We start from the raw sequence: 21,952 nt of genomic DNA, 5'->3' as shown, positions 1-21,952 counted from the left end.
TAAAGAGATTGTCTTTACTCCATTGTATATTCTTGCCTCCTTTGTCAAAGATAAGGTGTCCATATGTATGTGGATTTATCTCTGGGCTTTCTATTTTGTTCCATTGATCTATATGTCTGTCTTTGTGCCAATACCATACTGTCTTGATGACTGTGGCTTTGTAGTAGAGCCTGAAGTCAGGCAAATTGATTCCTCCAGTTCCATCCTTCTTTCTCAAGATTGCTTTGGCTATTCGTGGTTTTTTGTATTTCCATACAAATCTTGAAATTATTTGTTCTAGTTCTGTGAAAAATATCGCCGGTATCTTGATAGGGATTGCATTGAATTTGTAAATTGCTTTGGGTAATATACTCATTTTCACTATATTGATTCTTCCGATCCATGAGCATGGTATATTTCTCCATCTATTAGTGTCCTCTTTGATTTCTTTCATCAGTGTTTTAAAGTTTTCTGTATATAGGTCTTTAGTTTCTTTAGGTAGGTATATTCCTAAGTATTTTATTCTTTTTGTTGCAATGGTGAACTAGTACAGCCACTATGGAGAACAGTGTGGAGATTCGTTAAAAAATTGCAAATAGAAATGCCTTATGACCCAGCAATCCCACTGTTGGGCATACACACAGAGGAAACCAGAATTGAAAGAAACACATGTACCCCAATGTTCATCGCAGCACTGTTTATAATAGCCAGGACGTGGAAACAACCTAGATGTCCATCAGTAGATGAATGGATAAGAAAGCTGTGGTACATATACACAATGGAGTATTACTCAGCCATTAAAAAGAATACATTTGAATCAGTTCTGATGAGATGGATGAAACTGGAGCCAATTATACAGAGTGAAGTGAGCCAGAAAGAAAAACACCAATACAGTATACTAACACATATATATGGAATTTAGGAAGATGGCAATGATGACCCTGTATGCAGGACAGCAAAAAAGACACAGATGTGTATAGCGGACTTCTGGACTCAGAGGGAGAGGGAGAGGGTGTGATGATTTGAGAGAATGGCATTGAAACATGTATAATAACATGTAAGAATCGAAATGCCAGTCTATGTCTGATGCAGGATATGACACGCTTGGGGCTGACGCGCAGGGATGACCCAGAGAGATGTTGTGGGGAGGGGGGGGGAGGGGGGTTCATGTTTGGGAACGCATGTACACCTGTGGTGGATTCATGTCAATCTATGCCAAAACCAATACAGAATTGTAAAGTAAAAATTAAAAATAAATAAATAAATTAAAAAAAATATAAATTGCAATACAGTCAGATAACTCAAAAGACATATTTCCTTGGAATAAAATATTGTCTTATAGTTTTGCTAATGCAGAGGGCAGGAAAGGAAGTATAATATTTTTACGCATCAAGTTTTGTCATGACCAATATGAATATTGCTGTATCAACTATAGTATAGGCATTCTCCCATTCTTTATGCTATCTGTTTGGTATTGTTTTACTAAGCATTTTATTTTGAAATACTCTTTATTTACAAACACTATTGTTTAAAATTCTTTTAAGATATACAGCTATGAGTTTTAAATTCAGCGTCTCAAAGCACAGCAAATTATCACATTTAAATTGCAGTCATATTTTTTCAAAGTCTAGAAATTACAACTTGATGCTGTTTCTTATCCTACTTTTAAAATACATCTCTTTCAGACATTGGAAAAGCATGTTAATATTTTGTTTTCTGATTGAGTGAATTTTCTAATCTTTTATTGTGGGGATAAATTTTAAATTGGCAGAAATTGGGCAGGATGACAGTGAGTATTAGTGATGGGATAGCAGTAAACAGTTCCTATGCCAAAAACAAGTAAATTTCAGAACTAGAAACCTGGGAAATTGCATCTCAATACTTAAAGTATGTTGTGCTTTAAAATGAAAATCAGCTGGTTTCTGATTATTTAGACTATGGTTTTGTAGGTATCAGTTCTCCAGATCCTTTAGATTTTCTTCTAGATGAGTTTTTCTTGATACTGGTGCCTTTAACATAGCATTATATATACTTGATAGAATATAACATTTCTAATTAAAAAATATTCATTATTTTTGTTTGAGAAAAACTAGGTCCTTTCTAGGGGTTTCCTAGTAGCTCAGACGGTAAAGAATCTACCTGCAATGTTGGAGACCTGGGTTTGATTCCTGGGTTGGAAAGATCCCATGGAGGTGGGCATGGCAACCCATTCCAGTATTCTTACCTGAAGAATTCCATGGACAGAGGAGCTGGCAGGCTACAGTCCATGGGGTCTCAAAAGAATCAGACATGACAGCATCTAAGCAGAGCCCAGGGCCTTTCTTACTGTTCCTTTTACAGGCGTATAGGGAGAGAAAGTAAAGCTTTCAATCATCTATAGAATAAAAAGTAATAAAATTGTGGTTCACTGATGTGGAGAAATATTTATTATTTATTTTAGGGGCCTTGATGCTCTCAGCAAAAAGGTGAAGGCTTCCACAGTAGACTTACCTATAGAGTCTGTGAGTCTGAGTCTGCAGGACCTCATTGGCTACTTCCACCCACCGGATGAGCATTTACAGCACGAAGATAAGCAGAACAGATTACGAGCTCTGAAGAACAGGCAGAATCTCTTCCAGGAAGAGGTGAGTTTCTACCAACACACAGTTCTGTCATCCTCCTGGCGAAACACTTCTTGATGGGGACCCTCTCTATCTGTTTGACTGTCTGCATATTGAGGTACATATGAGCAGATGTGCTACTGTACAAGGGAAGAAGAGAATCAGGCCTTGGAGGAATCCTGCAGTGCTTTTATTTCTCTCTCAATAAGTATTAGTTTTAAAAGATGCCACTCTTCACTCCTCTGGCAAAAGGCATTTTAATTTCACTGTCTGCTCAGCCTTCACTCTGATCATTGTTGTGCTGTAGTTTACTTTATGGTCATCATATGAAAAGAGACTCTCAACGTGTCTAAATGAACACAGACTTTGGAAGGCATGGGGGTTTTCACACTGTTCAGCGTGTTCATTGGGGCTCCTCGGAAATGCCTCAGGACTCACTGGAGCTTTGTACTGGGGAAGGAAGCTGTCTGGGAGAGGGCCACCTGGGGAGGCCGGCTCTAGGCTTCTTGCTCAGACAGAGCAATCCCTCTTTTTCTTTTTTGTATGTGTTCAGATTCTATATATGATTATATTTTACGGAAGTTCCACTGCTAAGCCATAATTTATAGGCAAGGAACAAAAGGACCATGTGATGTGTCTAATGGTCCTAATGCTAATGTTAGAACTAGTATTCAAGAATTTCAGTGGGAGGGTGTCAGAGTTGAGCCAGCAGATCGGGCCAGATCAGCCTCTGTTCTCTTTCTTCTCAGTTCTCCCTGTACTAATGGACTATGTGGATTAGTGCATTTTTATGAGTAAAAGTAACTAAGAAAAAAAAAAAAAAGATTAGTGGACATTACTGAGTTCCCATAGTCCCTGGGTCTATATTCTTCTAGTTTTAAAACTGTTTCCTAATTTTCCATCAAAAGCCATTGAAACTGATCACTAATTTTTGAGAATTTTTTTCACTGTGTGCAAAAGAAATAACCCACTTAGAGACCATAATGGCAAGAAAGCACAGGAAATGTCAAATAAACATATAATAGCAACATGGAATAGTTGCCTGGGATTATTTATTTTTGTACATGCCAAACTGCACTTATTTTATATCTATAAGAACTAGAATGAAATACTGAGCTGTGAAAATTTAAAATATTGATTTGGATTAGTGTATTTTTTTTTTCCGTTTCTCATATAACACACTCTGGATGGGAACCTAGAAGTGTTCTTAGGGCCGTAGTGCCTCTTAAATTCTTTGTGTGAAGTAAGTTAATTTGCCAACTCCTTATAGCTTTTCCATTCATGTGCTTTGCCTCATTTTGACAATCTTGATCTAGAAATAATAATAAAAGTACACTTTGAAATGTAGATAACTTCTTACAAAGTTTCTAGAATGAATTTTTGATTTGCCTTAAATATCTTTCCATGAGCTTTCCTGTATTTAGTACATCTTCAGTTTACTATTAAAAAGTAATGATGATGATGGTGGTGGTGGTGGTTGTGATTATCTCTCTCCTAAGAGTAAGGATCTCCTCTTATGCTTATGTAGGGGAGGAGAAAAATCATTTTTTTCTGTTCAACTTCATTGGTTGGGGCCCTGCAGGTTGCACCAACAAAAGATAGATGTTCAAGTGAAGAAAAAATAGAAAGTTACTAATGTATGCACTGTGTGTGTACATGGAAGTACTTAGTGATGCTGCTGCTGCTGCTGCTGCTAAGTCGCTTCAGTCGTGTCTGACTCTGTGCGATCCCATAGACTGCAGCCCACCAGGCTCCCCTGTCCCTGGGATTCTCCAGGCAAGAACACTGGAGTGGGTTGCCATTTCCTTCTCCAATGCATGAAAGTGAAAAGTGAAAGTCAAGTTGCTCAGTCGTATCCGACTCTTCGCGACCCCATGGACTGCAGCCTACCACGCTCCTCCATCCATGGGATTTTCCAGGCAAGAGTACTAGAGTGGGGTGCCGTAACTCCACATATCACCAACCAGAGTTCTTGGCCTTCATGTCAGTAGAAATTGATCAGAGGCCAAACAAGGAATTCAGGCAAGGCTTTACTGAGGTCCCTACTGTAGCATAGGGGAAGGGAGAACAAGCAACAGATTCCTTTGCTTGCTCACTCAATCAAGGAGGGGGACAACCTGATTCCTTACATGGGGCGAGGTAGCGTTGTGTCCAGGAGTCAGGTGGGAGGGTTGGCGTAGATGGTTTGCCCACCTCTTAAGGGATATTGCATGTTGGGGACATGTGCAGCACCTTGATTTTGCTTCAGGCTCTTCAAAAGTGGCAGTTGAGTTTTTTGGTCTCTTTGTATCTTTTGTCCAGAATTTGTCCTGTCTGTGCATGTAGGCAGTTATTTTTAGTCCCATACAGTTTCCTTGTATTTTGTTGTCTGAAAGAGGTGTGTCCAGGTGCAAGCAAGCATTGCGGCAAAGGGTTCCAGGTCCCAGCCTGTCTCACAAGAAATGGTTAGAACTCAGGTTTATGTAGCATGCTAATTTAAAAAAAATTAATTTGTAGAGAAGTGATAAGATGAAGGAAAGGAATTTTGAGCTTCTGGGAGCAGCAAATTGTCAGAAGGTAAATATAAGGTGGAAACTAATAGATAATAATGATTAGTTTGATGCGTAGATTATTCTGTGCAGGCTTTGGACTGATAATAGACTGGCATTGTCTCAGACATCCTCCTGTCTTTCCTGGTGAAGTGGAGAAGGGTAGGAATTATTCATGTCTGATTTTTCTCAATGGCCTTCAGCCACAATATTCCTTATGCTGAAGTGGCTTATTTTGGGGTGGCACTCTCTGAACCTCTTCACTCACAGTAGAATGCTTTTTTGATGTGGTTAATCAACCTACTATTAAACCTTGCAATTTATTACAATAAGAAATACATATTTTTATATTGTTCTGTTTCTATTTGAGAATAGCACTCAGGATTTAAAAACCACTTGAATTATTTCAAGAACATTTTATTTCACATGCAAGTGTGTTTCTTCCTGTTCTTTGAATAAATGATCTCAATGTTCTTTATGATTAACAGACTTACTTTAAGCCATACTTTAAAAAAAAATCAACTTAGCAATTTCTTTCTTTTCTTTTTTTGGCCTGTGAGCAGAATCATAGTTTCTGATGGTTATCTTTCTACCTTTCCAGGGAATGATCAACCTTGTGCTCGAGTGTATAGACAGGCTGCATGTGTATAGCAGTGCTGCACACTTCGCTGATGTTGCTGGGAGAGAAGCAGGGGAATCTTGGAAATCGATTCTGAATTCTCTGTATGAGTTGCTGGGTAAGAAGTATGATTGGCTTTTCAAGGCAACTGAGTTTGTCTATTCAACATGATCATGTAACAGTTACAGCAGCTTTATAACTTGCTTCTTAATTGAGGCTTTTCATGTTTTATTATTGCACTAAAGTAAATGATGTTTAGTATTAATATTTAAATCTATTTCTGAGCATGAAAGATGGCCATAGCTGTAGATTTACCTTTGATTAAAAGAGGAGAGTCATCTAGGGTATAGTTTTTGAGTGAGGGGACTCTATAGGGATGCATATTAAATACTTCCTTTTTGATTCTGAAGTTAGTCCCACATGAGCCCATCTTCTCACCATTCCATCTTGGCAGGGATCTCCTTTAAGCTTGTGGAGGTCTGTATTTGCACCTCCTAGGTGCTCTTGGCATACACTCAGCAAAAATTGCAGTAGTTTATGCTGTGTGCCTCTTTGCTCTTTACAGACATTCATAATGTGGTGGGATGGCTTTAACATGGTGATTTATGTCACAGGCTTAGCATAACATATTATTCTTATCATATATTCTCACTTATTTTGGATACTTTTGTTGTCATCTTCTCTCTCATAGTAATACTCTCTTCTTCCACTTCTTTATTTTTTATGTTGTTTTTGCCTTTTAAATGTGTCTTAGAAAATAAACTTTACTTGTACCTGTTGGGTATAGCAAGAAAGTTCCAGATCAGCTGATAGAAGGTCATAGCATCATGATTATTGCAGATACACCTTCCTTTTGGTTTCTTTATCAAAGATAGAGAAAACAAAGTTTTCTTTATATTTCCCTTCAGGTTGAAGTGGTATATTCTATTATTTTACTCATTCTCTGAACACAGCATCACACATCTCATACACTGGTAGCCTACACATCTGGTGCATAGCTGGTGTTCAGTAGATATTTGAGAGGTAAACCTCAAGATCATGTTGAGAACCTGGTATTATAGGTTTCTGGTTAATTTCTAAGTTCTTCCTCTTCTCTCCACCGATATTTATTTCAGACTCCAGGAAGCCCTCACACACACAGTCAGTATTTTCATTGACTCTCCGATACTTGAAATACAACTTCTTATTCTAGAATAAGAAGAATACTTGAACATTCGTGAAATCCTCAAGCCCCATGGCTGGTCTGTCCCTTCCTGTTCCCCTGTGACCTCAGTAATTTTATCTCTAGTCTCTCAGTCCTACCTAGGTCTTTATCTCTAATCCAGCACTGTCCTTTCAGACTGTCTAGAATTATTTTATATCAGAGATTTGATATGCAGTAAATGTATACTTATTTGTAATATATGTTATACATTACGTGTTCATATATATAGTATGTATTTCTTAAATATGTGCATTTATTTCCTTAATTCTTTGCATCCTTTTTGATTAAGGGAGGATTTAAGGGAGCTACATTAAATCCATTTAAGGGACTTAAAACTGACATAACTAGAACCCCCTAAAACTCACATCAGAATGGAAAATAATAGCATAATAGCAACATATGTAACTAAGATAGCATACAATGATTTCAGGAAATGCATGTTTTGTGGCTTTCAAATTAATTTTTTCATGCAACAAGAGACATAAATTCTCAATATACTTTCTATTCATATACACACACACACACACATTCACTCTTAACTATAACTTATATTTTCACACTGCTATTCCTGAGAGGGTTTTTGTTAATCTGCTACTCCTGTTTGTGGATATGTGTGTAGGTATGTGTGTATAATTAAGGAAGCTTTTCTGAAGATATATATGTGTGCATGTGTATGCTGCTGCTAAGTCACTTCAGTCGTGTCCGACTCTGTGCGATCCCAGAGACGGCAGCCCACTAGGCTCCTCTGTCCTTGGGATTCTCCAGGCAAGAACACTGGAGTGGGTTGCCATTTCCTTCCTCAGTGCATGAAAGTGAAAAGTGAAAGTGAAGATGCTCAGTCATGCCCGACTCTTAGTGACCCCGTGGACTGCAGCCCACCAGGCTCCTCCATCCATGGGATTTTCCAGGCAAGAGTACTGGAATGGGGTGCCATTGCCTTCTCCTATGCATGTGTGTATATATATATGTATATAGCTAAGAAGGATCTTCTGAATACATACACACACACACACACACATATATATATGTTCCTTTTCCCTTTTGCATATTTCCCAAGTGTCTTGCCTCTTAATTCCTTGTACAGTATCCTGGAGGGCATCCTTGGTAACAGAGACTGTGTCATGTTGAGGGAACATGGAATCCAGTGGATGTGGGTTTCAGTAGAAGCTTCATTCATTCATCAGAGATTAATTGGATGCCTGCTATGGGAAATATTCTAATCTGGGAAGTGAGGTACAGTTGTGAGCAGCATATATTCTCTGCTGTCGTGAATCTTATGGTTGAGTGAGAGAGAGACAGGTGGTGTAAATAGAAAGCTAGCCACAGTGCTGTGTAGTTACTGTTTAATGCCTTGACCATCTCTATACATGTTACTATTAATCTTTGTTAGTGATTAGTAAGAGACTGATAAATTTGACTACATAGGAATGAAAACTTATAGGATAAATCATATCAGTAAAAATAAACAGGTGGGAATTTTATAAAATATGCAGTCTATATGAAAGACAAAGGCTTAGTTTCTGTAATATAATTTTCATAAATCTATAAGAAAATATCATGTAACAGAAAAACAGACAACTAATATCAATGGATAGTTTATAGAACAATGAATAAAATAATAACAGATTTTCAACATGACAAGGAAATAGAAATTAAAATAAGCAGAGATCATATTTCATTCATTAGACTGGCATAGACAAAACGGTAATACCCATCACTGGGGAAAATGTTGAGTAGGATCTGCTTGGTGGGAGTATAAATTGATGAAAATTTAAAAAACCAAGCAAGCCTCAGTCAGCAGTATATACAAAACTTTAAATGTGTATATCCTTTTACTCTCAGAATTTCCACTTTAAGAAATACAGTCTAGAGACATATTTCTACAAGTGTGGAAAGGATATCTATTGAAAAATTATTTATAAATAGCATAAAATTGAAAACAATTTTTCTATCAACAGGGACTTGGTTATATAAGTAATAATATACCTATAGAGTATAAAACTGTGTTATCATTGAAAATTGAGATAAGTATACCATTTGAAAAATTGTATGAAACAGGCTAGACTGCTGATCTTTTTCACATGGCAATGTAGGATATGATATTAAGTGAAAAAAAAGCAAGCTGCTTACTGTATGTATAGTTGATTCCAATTACATACAATTAAAAATATGTAGAGTAAGATACATTCATGTGTATACAGTGGATATTTCTGAAAGGATGCCCAGAAAACTGTTTGGTAGCTGCTCCTTGGGAGAGAGATCTTTTACTTGTCTCTGTGTAATAATAAACATGTTATTAATCTGTCCGCATGTGTTATTCATTTGTTTTTGGCTGTGCTGGTTCTCCATTGCTGTGTAAACTTTAAATGATGGCAGTAAATGGGAGCTACTCTCTGGTTGGCTGTGAGAGGCCTTCTCATTGTGGCGACCTCTCCCACTGTGGGACACAGGCTTTGGGGCACAGGCTCAATAGTTGTGATGCCTGGGCTCAGTTGCTCCATGTCATGTGGGATCCTCTGGATCAGAAATTGAGCCCATGTCTCCTGCACTGGCAGGCAGACTCTTTCTCACTCAGGGAAGTGCTATAGTATTACTTTTATTGTTGAAAAAAATAGATTAACAGAAATGTACAATGCTAGATAACTGATAATGAAAGGAAAGCTAGTTTATCCTTTCTAGTTGAGTTAAAAGACAGAATATTTATGTCAGTGCATATAAATAGAATATTTCTCAGTGTACACATGGTTTAATAATGGTTGTTTCAGGGGAAGAGAATTATGAGATTTGTCACTATGTTTGACTACTTTTTGTTCCTTTGACTACTCTTCATTTTCTGTTTTTATTATAGTGAACACTGATTTCATGATCAGAAAAAAAATAGTGAATAAAATCTTATTTCACATAAGAACCATTTGACACCAAAAGTTTTTACTGAAGTTGATGTAATCATATAATAGGTAGACATGTATATGTAAGTGTTTATTTTACATTGGCTGGAGAATTCTCAGATTGTCAGCAATACTTTGAGTTCAACAATATATTTATGTCATTGTCCCTCTTTACCCTACTATCAGAAAGTTTGGTTCAACCATCAGTAACTTCAGCTTAATTAAGCCTCCTCCTCATTCTTGCAGAAAGGTAGACAGTAGAGTCTCTCATGTAGTTATATGTAAAATACACCTTTTCCTTCTTTTACTTCAGCAGTTTTATTTAGCATGGAGAGAAAAAGGAGATGGAGGGAATGATAATCTATAACGATTTAAAAAAATTGATGTGAATATATTTAATATGTGTTTTAGGTACAGAATGACAAAAGTAGATTTATGAGCTTGCCATCTGGAAGACCTGGGGATCTTATAGACACCAATATTCATAGTTTGAAAAGCATCACTGGGACATGCTTTCATACATCTTTTCTGGCATCCACACAATTAATCTGCAGGAGGCTTGCAAGCCAGGATAATTTTCTAAAGATGTCTAAAAAATGCTCTTTGGCAAACTTTCTGTGAATACTCATTTATGAAAATTCAAAGTATAAAACAAACAGGTTAGACATCTTCTCTTCTAGGAAGGCGTAAGTTTCCAGTTTCTGAATCTTTAAAGACTGAGAAAGGATAGAGCAAGGAAAGATTTTTGCAAATCCAGATTATTTTCCCAGTATCTTAGGGACACAGATTTTACTAAATGCCCTAAAACATGGTGGGAAGGCAGTCAAGGGGTAGAAAGGAAGGGCATTGGCTTCAAACACGCTCATACCAGATATTACCCTGGCAATCGTACTTACAGTTTTATCTCATCTTGTTCTCCAGGAAACCCTAAAAAGGCATTTCATTACCAAGACACATTACTTTTTTTTCCAACTTGGTAAAGATCTCATGGCTATGAAATGAAAGTCATTAATTTTGGTGGGAATTCATTATCTAATCAAGCTTGCAAGATAGCTGTTTTCTTAATTTGCTTATATACTATCATGACCCTGCCCTGCTAAACTATCTAGACAGAATTCCAGCAGGAAAAGATTGTGGGGTTGGGGGCTGCATAGCTCAGGACCTGAGCACAGACTCAGGGATCAAAATTGTCTGGTTTTAAGTCTTGGCTCCACCGTGAGCTGTGTGTGCGCGAAGAACTTTTCCTTCTCCTTTACAGGAAAGCTGGGGACTTGCCTGGTGGTCCAGTGATTAAGACTCCGTGTTTCCAATGCAGGAGGTCTGTCCCTGGTCAGGGAAGTAATCCTACATCCTGCAACTAAAGATCTCACATGCCGCAGCGAAGACTGAAGATCCCATGTGCTGAAACAAAGATCCGGCACAGCCAAATTAGTTAATATTTTTTAAAAAAATTAGATAAGAAAGTTGCTGTTCTCACCCCTCAGGGTAGAGAGAGGGGAGAAGATAGCAAATTACCCATCTCTGGCAATAAGGGTGCCCTTCTACCTCCAGATGCAGGGAATGGAGGTGAATCTTTGATGTGAGAGATTTATTTCCTGCTTTTAGGGAGACAGATGGGAGAATCAGAGTGTCTGTCTTGCTTTGGTCATTTCTTAAGTAACGTTAATTCAAAATACTCAATCTGCCATGGAGGCACATTTTGGCGCAGCCTGCTCTGGGCCCTCACAGACTACTCTCTTGAATTCTCCAGCAACATTCTGATGGGCTTTTTGTTTGTTTGTTTATGGTTGACAAGACTTAAGAGCACCTGATCATTTTAAATATCCTTGTGGATTCTAGTTCTATTTTCTCCCCATTTGTCAGTGCTGTTTAAGGGCTGTTCTCATAGAATTTCTAGGTTTTGAATGTAAATTCCAAGAAGGAATATAGTTTGGTTTTTTGTTGTGTCTCCAGCACCTAGAATAGTCCTTGATACCAAGCAGATAGTATTTATTGAATAATTTTAAAAAATTTATTATATTTCATTGAAGGATAATTGCCTTATAGAATTTTGTTGTTTAAAGTGAGCATTTTCTTGGAATTCTATAAATCTTAATCCATCTGTAATTTTCTGATTTTATATTTTGAGAAATTATGAATTAGAGTTTAACATACAAAGCATGAGGACATGGGGGAGGATACTAATAAGCAATGCAGAATATTGTTAATCATGGTCTTTCAATACCTGCAAGTATTACTTGTATTTCATATTCTGATTGGGTAACAGTTTAAAGATTTAATGATTTTTGTTGTTCAGTCATGTCCAACTCTTTGTGGCCCCATGGACTGCAACACATCAGGCTTCCCTGGCTTTCACCATCTCCCAGAGCTTGCTCAATCTCATGTCCATTGAATCGGTGATGCCATCCAACCATCACCTCCTGTGTCATTCCCTTCTCCTCCTGACTTTAATCTTTTCCAGCATCAAGGTCTTTTCTAATGAGTTGGCTCCTTATATCAGGTGGCCAAAATATTGGAACTTCAGCTTCAGCATCAGTCCTTCCAAATAAATATTCAGGACTGATTTCCTTTACTATTGACTGGTTTGATCTCCTTGTAGTCGAAAGGACTCTCAAGAGTCCTCTCCAACACCACAGTTCAAAGGCATCAGTTCTTCGCTGCTCAGCCTTCTTTATGGTCCAACTGTCACATCCATACGTAACTACTGGAAAAACCATAGCTTTGACTAGACTGACCTTTTTTGGCAAAGTAATGCCTCTGCCTTTGAATATGCTATCCAGGTTGGTCATAAGTTTTCTTTCAAGGAGCAAGTGTCTTTTAATTTTGTGGCTGCAGTCACCATCTGCAGTGATTTTGGAGCCCCCCAAAATCTGTCACTGTTTCCGTTGTTTCCCCATAAACTTTTTATTGATTTAGTCAACATCAGAAAAAATTCAGTGAACATGCATGTCCTTTATGAAACTTAGTTCAAAGTGTGCTTATAGTATTTAAGTTTTACTGTACTTAGCCACTGATCTTATTCCATAAAAGACTAAATACTATCTATTCATTAAGAGATAACATACATTGTAAGTTTCAGAGAATGCTCAAGGTTATAATAAGACAGAGTGTCTGATCTAAAGGAGCTTAAAATGTGCTCAAAGACCTGCAGACAATTGTATTATATTCACACTTTATTTAAACTTATATTTGCAGTGCCAACCATAGCGCCTGATGCGCTTATGTTAATATTTCTTAAATAAATGAGGAAAAGTAGTCTGATGGGTGAAAGGTTTTAACTTTCCTTCAGGCCAATTAGCCAACAATGGCAGAGTATTTTAAGGTATAGCATGCATGTTTTGCTTTGAAGAAACAACACTTGCCTTGAGTTTGTTTGTTTCTGTACTTAGAAGCATCTTGTAAAGTTGCCATTGTTCTTTGCCCATGAGAGTGGTTCTCTGGGCTTCCCTTGTGGCTCAGCTGGTAAAGAATCCTCCTGCAGTGCGGGAGACCTGGGTTTGATCTCTGGGTTGGGTACATCCCCTGGGGAAGGGAAAGGCTACCCACTCCACTCCAGTATTCTGGCCTGGAGAATTCCATGGACTGTATAGTCCATGGGGTCGCAAAGAGTCGGACACGACGGAGCAACTTTCACTTTCACTATAGCATTAAATACATGTAAACCACTTTACACATCCACGTACACACATAAACAATAGCAAATCCCTGCTATTGGACTTCAGCTGTGGCCTGATCCCTGAGGTTTAGTTGGCTTGGTCCAAGTTCCAGCTTCATGAGCTGAGATGGGCTTAAGACTTGCCTTTGATATCTATACACTTTGTGGGGGTTATTTGGTTACACTGTCTCCCACTTTCATGCTTCTTCCTTATCTAATGTTTCTCTGAGGTTACATAGTATCTTAGTTGCAGACTATCATCCCTTCATATAAACTTCCATTCTACTGAACAATTGTGAATCATTTATTTATTTTTTTACAGAATTTATTTCGCCTTCAGAAAGTCCTTGTGCAGGATCGTATCACAGGGCATGCCTTTTTCCTCCTAACTTCATTCATCTCCCCTCCCCCATTTTTTTTTTTAAATTTTTTGGCCACACATGTGGCACGTGGGATCTTGGTTCTTCAACCAGGGATTGAAACCCTGCTCTCTGCAGTGGAAGTGCAGAGTCTTAACCACTGGACCACCAGATCTATCCTTCCCCCCCTGTTTTAGAATAAGAAAATTTACCCCTTTGACCCAGGGAGTCCCACACTTATCAATCAAGGTCTGTTTCCATCCCAGGCACCTACCAGAATCTTTTTCTCAAAAAATCTGCTCTTACCATCTAAGGACTATTCTAAAAAATAATATTCCTTCATTCTGTGTACATACTTACACCAAAATGGGCTCATATTCTCCATATCCTTATATAGCATTTGTTTCCACTGACTTCTATATTGTGGGCATCTTTCCTTGGCAGTAACTATAGCTGTCATCAGGCTTTAGTGGATGTATTCTATGCTACTGATGGGATGTGTCATCATTTATTTAGCCCACATTCAAGCTGTTTTCAAAGCTTTGCTATTATAAACAGTGTTAGGATGAGTGTTCTTGTATTTCTCTGTATACTTTTTCATTACTTTAGAAGCTCTCTTAACTGATTTCTTCAAGACTAACTTGCTGAATTATAGTAGATCACACTTTGTCTGTAAAACATACTCTGCATGTGCACACACATGTACACTTGCTTGGATAATGTTCCAGAGGCATTCTGTTAGAGTTGGTTTTTTTTTTTTAAGAAGTACATATGTTTGCAGAGTCTATGGTGATCATCATATGTTTTACCTTTGACTTATTCTAGCATATTTCTCTCTCATTGGAGTAATGAACCTACAACAAACTGAAAATTCTTAAAGATATGGGAATACCAGACCACCTGACCTGCCTCCTAAGAAATCTGTATGCAGGTCAGGAAGCAACAGTTAGAACTGGACATGGATTATAGACTGGTTCCAAATCGGGAAAGGAGTATGCAAAGCCTGAATATTGTCACCCTGCTTATTTAAACTTATACATAGAGTTCATCATGAGAAATGCTGGGCTGGATGAAGCATAATCTGGAATCAATTTTGCCAGGAGAAATGTCAATAATCTCAGATATGCAGATGACACCACCCTTATGGCAGAAAGTGAAGAAGAACAAAAGAGCCTCTTGATGAAATTGAAGAGGAGAGTGAAAAAGTTGGCTTAAAACTCAACATTCAGAGAACTAAGATCATGGCATCTAGTCTCTTCACTTCATGGGAAATAGATGGGAAGCAGTGGAAACAGTGACAGACTTTATTTTTGGGGGCTCCAAAATCAGTGCAGATGGTGACTGCAACCATGAAATTCAAAGATGCTTGCTCCTTGGAAGAAAACTTATGGCCAACCTAAACAGCATGTTCAAAAGCAGAGACATTACTTTGCCAGCAAAGGTCCATCTAGTCAAGGCTATGGTTTTTCCAATAGTCATGTATGGATGTGAGTGTTAGACTATAAAGAAAGCTGAGCACTGAAGAATTGATGCTTTGAACTGTGGTGTTGGAGAAGACTTTTGAGAGTTCCTTGGACTGCAAGGAGATCAAACTTATCGTTGGTAGAGGAAATCAGTCCTGAATATTTATTGAAAGGACTGATACTGAAGCTGAAGTTCCAATACTTTGTCCACCTGATGTGAACTGACTCATTTGAAAAGACCCTGAGACTGGGAGTGTTTGAGGGTAGGAGGAGAAGGGGACGACAGAGGATGAGATGATTAAATGGCATCACTGTCTTGATGACATGAGATTGAGTAAACTCTGGGAGTTGGTGATGGACAGGGAGGCCTGGTGTGCTGCAGTCCATGGGGGCGCAAAGAGCGACTGAAGTGAACTGAAAGCACTGCTGATAGTGATTTATAAATTGCCTCCTTGTATAAGTTTTGGGGGCCTGTATTCATAGCCAAGAGTTTCCTTTAGTTTTCTGATATGCATGCCCTCTTTATTAGGTGTGGATAGCAAAGTTATACTGTCTTGATAAAATGTATTAGAAGAGTTTCCTTAGTTTCTTTACTTTGGAACAGTTTAACATAGCAATGACTTGTTTCCTGAATTTAGAATAAATGTTTTTGACTTTGACATACTTTTCAATATTACTCATTTTTTGTTAATTCTGTTTAGATTTTCTTCTTTGGTTCAATTTTCATGAAAAAAATATTTGGAAGTCATCCTTTTTCCTAAATGTTTAAAAATTTCAGTACAGCAATAAGTGGCTGTGTATGATTCCTGTTCTTCTTAATTATGTCCTTTTTTTTTTCTTGATTAAAGTTGTTGGCATTTAGCTTATATTTAAAGGGAGGGATCCTTGACAGTGTTGATCAGTCCTGTTTTTTCAATTTATTACATAGATCACTTCTACTATTTCTAACTTATTAATGTCTACTTTTATTCCTCTATTTCTTTTCTTTTTTCTGTTCTACTTATTTTTTATATTCTCTTTGAATATTTTGGAAGGAATGTTTAGTTAACATTTTTCACTCTGTTAATAGCAATTCAGTTCAGTCACTCAGTCATGTCAGAATCTTTGTGACCCCACGGACTGCAGCACGCCAGACTTCCCTGTCCACCATCAGCTCCTGGAGCTTACTCAAACTCATGTCCATTGAGTCGGTGATGGCACCCAACCGTCTAATCCTGTCATCCTCTTCTCCTGCATTCAATCTTTTCCAGCATTAAGGTCTTTTCAAATGAGTCAGCTCTTTGCATCAGGTGGCCTAAAGTATTGGAACTTAAGCTTCAGCATCAGTCCTTCCAATGAATATTCAGGACTGATTTCCTTTACCATTGACTGGTTTGATCTCCTTGCAGTCCAAGGGACTCTCAAGAGTCTTCTCCAGCACCACAGTTCAAAAGCATCAATTCTTCAGTGCTCAGCTTTCTTTATAGTCCAAAACTCACATCCATACATGACTACTGGAAAAACCATAGCTTTGACTAGATTGACCTTTGTTGGCAAAGTAGTGTCTCTGCTTTTTAATATACTGTCTAGGTTGTTCATAAGTTTTCTTCTAAGGAGCAAGCGTCTTTGAATTCCATGGCTACAGTGCCCATCTGCAGTGATTGTAGAGCCCCCCAAAATAAAGTTTGCCACTGTTTCCATTATTTCCCCATCTATTTGCCATGAAGTTATGGGACCAGATGCCATGATCTTTGGTTTTTGAATGTTGAGTTTTAAGCCAACTTTTTCACTCTCCTGTTTCAATTTCATCAAGAGGCTCTTTAGTTCTTCGCTTTCTGTCATAAGGATGGTGTCATCTGCATATCTGAGGTTACTGATATTTCTCCCAGAAATCTTGATTCCAGCTTGTGCTCCATCCATGCTGGCATTTCTCATGATGTACTCTGCATATAAGTTAAATTAGCAGGGTGACAATATACAAGCTTGACATACTCCTTTCCCGATTTGGAACCAGTCTGTTGTTCCTATTCAGTTCTAAGTGTTGCTTCCTGACCTGCATACAGATTTCTCAAGAGGCAGGTTAAGTGGTCTGGTATTCCCATCTCTTGAAGAATTTTCCACAGTTTGTTGTGATCCACACAGTCAAAGGGTTTTGCGTAGTCAGTGATGCAGAAGCAGATGTTTTTCTGGAACTCTCTTGCTTTTTTGATGATCCAGCCTATGTTGGCAATTTGCTCTCTGGTTCCTCTGCCTTTTCTAAATCCAGCTTGAACATCTGGAGATTCACAGTTTGTGTACTGTTGAAGCCTGCCATGGAGAATTTTGAGCATTTCTTTGCTAGTGTTTGAGATGATTGCAATTGTGTGGTAGTTTGAACATTCTTTTGAATTGCCTTTCTTTGGGATTGGAATGAAAACTGACCTTTTCCAGTCCTGTGGCCACTGCTGAGTTTTCCAAATTTGCTGGCATATTGAATGCATCACTTTCACAACATCATCTTTTAGGATCTGAAATAGCTCCACTAGAATTCCATCACCTTCACTAGCTTTGTTCATAGTGATGTTTCCTATGGCCCACTTGACTTCACATTCCAGGATGTCTGGCTTTAGTTGAGTGATCACACCAGCATGGTTATCTGGGTCAGCAAGATCTTTTTGATACAGTTCTTCTGTGTATTCTTGCCACCTCTTCTTAATATCTTCTGCTTCTGTGTGTTTGTACCATTTCTGTGCTTTATTGTGTCCATCTTTGCATAAAAAGTTCCCTTGGTATCTCTAATTTTTCTGAAGAGATCTTTAGTGTTTCACATTCAGTTGTTTTCCTCTATTTCTTTGCATTGATCACTGAGGAACTTTCTTATCTCTCCTTGCTATTCTTTGGAACTCTGCATTCAAATAGGTATATCTTTCCTTTTCTCCTTTGTGTTTAGCTTCTCTTCTTTTCTCAGATATTTGTAAGGCCTCTTCAGACGATCATTTTGCTTTTTTGCATTTCTTTTTCTTACAATTAGAATGTTTATAAAAAATAAAAGAAAAACTTGAGTACAGTTTTGACCATCTACTGTTGGTTATGTAAGGCAGTGCCTATTTTTGATATTTGCTAGATTCTAAAATTGTGGTATTGATTCCCTCATTGATTAAAAGTATTATTTTGGAAAAATTTTAAGCTTTTATGTAGGTTTTATTTTTGTTTCTGCTTTTCTTACTAATTTCAAGTTTTATGTTTGTTTTTTATTTCTGATTTTGGGCAGATCATTTTTGTTTCTGCTTTTCAACTAATTTTATTAACATTGTTGTCTGAGAGCATAGTTTATATACCATCTTCATTTGCAGTAACTTTAATGACATTTTTCTCAGTGGCTTACTGTATGATTTTCTTAAATATTCCATGGGTTATTAAAAGGGTTTATTTGTGCATTGTTAGATTTTTTTTTTTTTGCTGCAGCATGTGGGATATTCCCTGTCCAGGGATCAAACCCATACCCCTTGTGTTGGGAGCATGGAGTTTTACCACTGGACCACTAGAGAAGTCCTAGTTTCTTCAAGAACTACCTTATCTCTCACTTTTGACCTCTAGAAAATTGTTGATATCTTTAATTTTAACAGCCTGAGACAGAATTAAAGGAGGGGTTAAATATTAAGCAAATGACACTTTATAAAGATTCAAACTCTTCACCATATACTTTTTGTCAGTCGCTATTGTTCTTGGTCAGGAAAAGATATTCTTACAGGTTAAAAGTGGAAGTCCCACTGAGCATGTGAGACTGCTTTACCACACCTCATCCTCAACACTCTTGTCCCTGGCACTGACCATTTTATGTGTATGTGTGTATGTGTGTGCCTGGTTACGGGCTCTTATTGGTTCCAGAGCTGGAGGAAAGCCTAAGTAATTGAATGCATTACCTTGTAATATTTGTACAAATGTTATGTGGGCTCCATTCATAAAAGAGCTTTTCTTATGTAGTTGAACAAACCTAAGCCTTCTTGTCTTTTGTGTCACTATTGCTTTTCTTCCTCTCAGTCTAGGTAACAGCTTTTGCAAGGAAGAAAGAGGAAATATGAAGGAAGTGGTTTAGTTTCATTGAACCCTGTTGCTCTTAGCAAGGAGATGAACAGGTGGCATTCTCAAACTTCAGTTCTTTAAACTACCTCCTGGCACTACCAGATTTTAAAATTGTGATTTTTTTTTCTTAAAGGAACATATTTTTTGCATTAAATATATTATATAAAAAAGTCATTTGCCATTTTTAAGCAGTTATACAGTTTCTGAACAATCTTATGGGCATAAGAGTAGAATTTACATAAAATATTTACCATATTTGCTTTGAAATAACTGAATGATTTAGAAACACGAGTTTTAAATTGAGTATATCAATTAGGTTGAAAGATATCATAAAGGTAACATAGGAATTTCAGATAAAATGGGTTCTTTGGTTTAAGAGGTGTTGAAAACACTACTAGGTTAAAAAGTAAAAAAGGTTGAAATAGGTAACTTTACTGCAGAGATTAGTTTCTAGAGTCTTTCATATGCACTGTGAATCTGTAAATGGAAAGAAGAGATGCCGGGGTGGCAGGAAAGGTTTTCAAACTCATTAGCCATCTGCCCTTACACCCTGTTTTTTCCTATAACAATTTGATGATACATCTTTGTATGTTTGTTACACTTACCTGTTGTATCTCCTAGTATCTTGTGCTACATTTTCAGAAAAACTGATGTTCTCTTAATGTCTTCATTATACAGGTCAAAAAATTGAACTCTAGGGAAATTAAATAATTTAGTCTCACAGCTAATTAAAAGCAATAAGTATTAGAACCCAAATGAGGAAAATTCATAGGGTCAGATACGACTGAGCAACTGAACTGAACTGAACTGAGGAAAATCCCAGGACACTAGCTTTTCTGTTACCGTTCATTATTACTTGAAATATGAAATGTTACTTTCTCAAAAGTGTATTTCCCCTAATAAGCAGTGTTTTTACAGTCCCCATTAATAAATATCAGTTCAATTTTATGTGTATATGTATATATATGTGTGTATGTGTGTGTATTTGTGTGTGTTTTTGGTATAAAATTAATGTATTGTGATTTTGATCCAATATTTTGTGCCTACTATGGGCTTACTTTGGTTTCGAATTAGAAAATCACATAACTGTAAAATCTGCTTTTTCTTTTGCAGCGGCATTAATTAGAGGAAATCGTAAAAACTGTGCTCAATTTTCTGGCTCCCTTGACTGGTTAATCAGCCGACTGGAAAGACTGGAAGCTTCTTCTGGTATGTTTTCCAGTATCTCCTTTTTATGATATAATATTCCTTTGTTTCTATTTTATGTCCTTTAAGACATAAAAACAGATTCAGTGCAATTTAAACGTTTTCCTGTTACTAGGTTAAAATTTTTACTGATGGCTGAAATCATTGGTATTTTCATTAATTATTTCTGAAAAGCAATGTAAGAGTATCTTCTTCATTTACATTTATAAAAGAATGAAGTTCAGAAAGCCACTGACGTGCCAGAATTCCCATTATTTTTCAAATCAATTCTTCCTAATGTACTAATACATTGGTGGTTGAGACATTAAGTGGTGTCCAACTCTTGTGACCCCATGGACTCTAGCCTGCCAGGCTCCTCTGTCCATGGAATTGTCCAGGAAAGAATATTGAAATGGGTTCCCATTTCCTTTTCCAACTTAGCACCTTACAATACTCTACAGATAAAAAGATTTGTTTGGGTGAATTGTTTTTGTTTTTTAGTTTAAGTGAATTTAATTTGAAAAAAAAATACATTGGTTTGGAATTCTCATTTAAAATTTTTCTTTAAATAATTATGTGGACAGATTTGGGGGAAAATGGTTTTCTAAATCATATAGGAAAATAGTTTATTTTTTAATTATTTTTTAAACAATAGTATTTTTATTCAGAGTCAAATCATAAGATGTGATTATTATTACTAAGTTGGAAGATACAAAAGCATAGAAATGTTGTTTCAAAAGTTAATCATGCTCCCATCAACCAGATATATTTACTGTTAGCATTTTAACCTGTGCTATTCCAAGTCTTCATTCCCTTTACTTTTTACTGAAATATTATATTTCTATAGAAAAGTTTGTAAATATAAATATACAGATCAGTTCATTTTCACATATAGGATGTATTTATGTAACAACCTGTTAACAAACAGAATGTTATCACCTATCAGAAACATACCCTGGAGCCTTCTTCCACTCATCCACTCCTCTGCTCCAGCACCTAAGTATTACCATCATAGATTTATTCTGCCAATTTTTGAATGCTATGTAACTGAAATCATGCAGAGCAAATTTTTGTGTGTCTTGTTTCTTTCATTCAGTGTATTTGTGAGATTCAGTCACAGTAATTTATTTTAAAGGGATTTAGTAAATACAAATAAAAGTCTGCATCATTGTAAAATAGTTAAAGACCATAAAATCAGATATGTCTGTGTCTAACAAGAATGCTATTTTTGTATTGATGTTGTGGAGATGTACCCATGCATTCTGTGGCACAGCAGTTTGCCTCAAGGACATCCCAAGCTGAGTCTATGGCTCCTACATCAGTTCACATAGTATTCCATTAGTTGCTCCTCTATAGTACTAATGCCTATTTCTGTTACTTATTTTTCCTCTCCATTGCCTATACTAGTGGTGAACTCCTTCAAGTCAGGGG

The 21,952-nt window shown here is 37.1% G+C and overlaps 1 protein-coding gene across 1 annotated transcript in view; it reads left to right on the top strand.

Annotated features, from left to right (window-relative positions):
• The window catches only part of LOC120865404 (ryanodine receptor 2-like), an 803,227-nt gene that overhangs the window by 407,771 nt on the left and 373,504 nt on the right, over positions 1-21,952 (top strand). Inside the window, exons 15-17 of the mRNA XM_040242681.1 lie at positions 2,420-2,603; positions 5,709-5,844; positions 20,450-20,545. Coding sequence (XP_040098615.1) covers positions 2,420-2,603; positions 5,709-5,844; positions 20,450-20,545 — 416 coding nt within the window. The remainder of the gene's footprint in view (positions 1-2,419; positions 2,604-5,708; positions 5,845-20,449; positions 20,546-21,952) is intronic.

This window comes from Oryx dammah, unplaced genomic scaffold (genome assembly GCF_014754425.2).
Source record: "Oryx dammah isolate SB20612 unplaced genomic scaffold, SCBI_Odam_1.1 HiC_scaffold_6, whole genome shotgun sequence".
In the NCBI taxonomy this organism is placed as follows: domain Eukaryota; kingdom Metazoa; phylum Chordata; class Mammalia; order Artiodactyla; family Bovidae; genus Oryx; species Oryx dammah.
The sequence above is the reverse complement of the archived record's forward strand: the minus strand, read 5'-3'. Positions and strand labels throughout refer to the sequence as shown.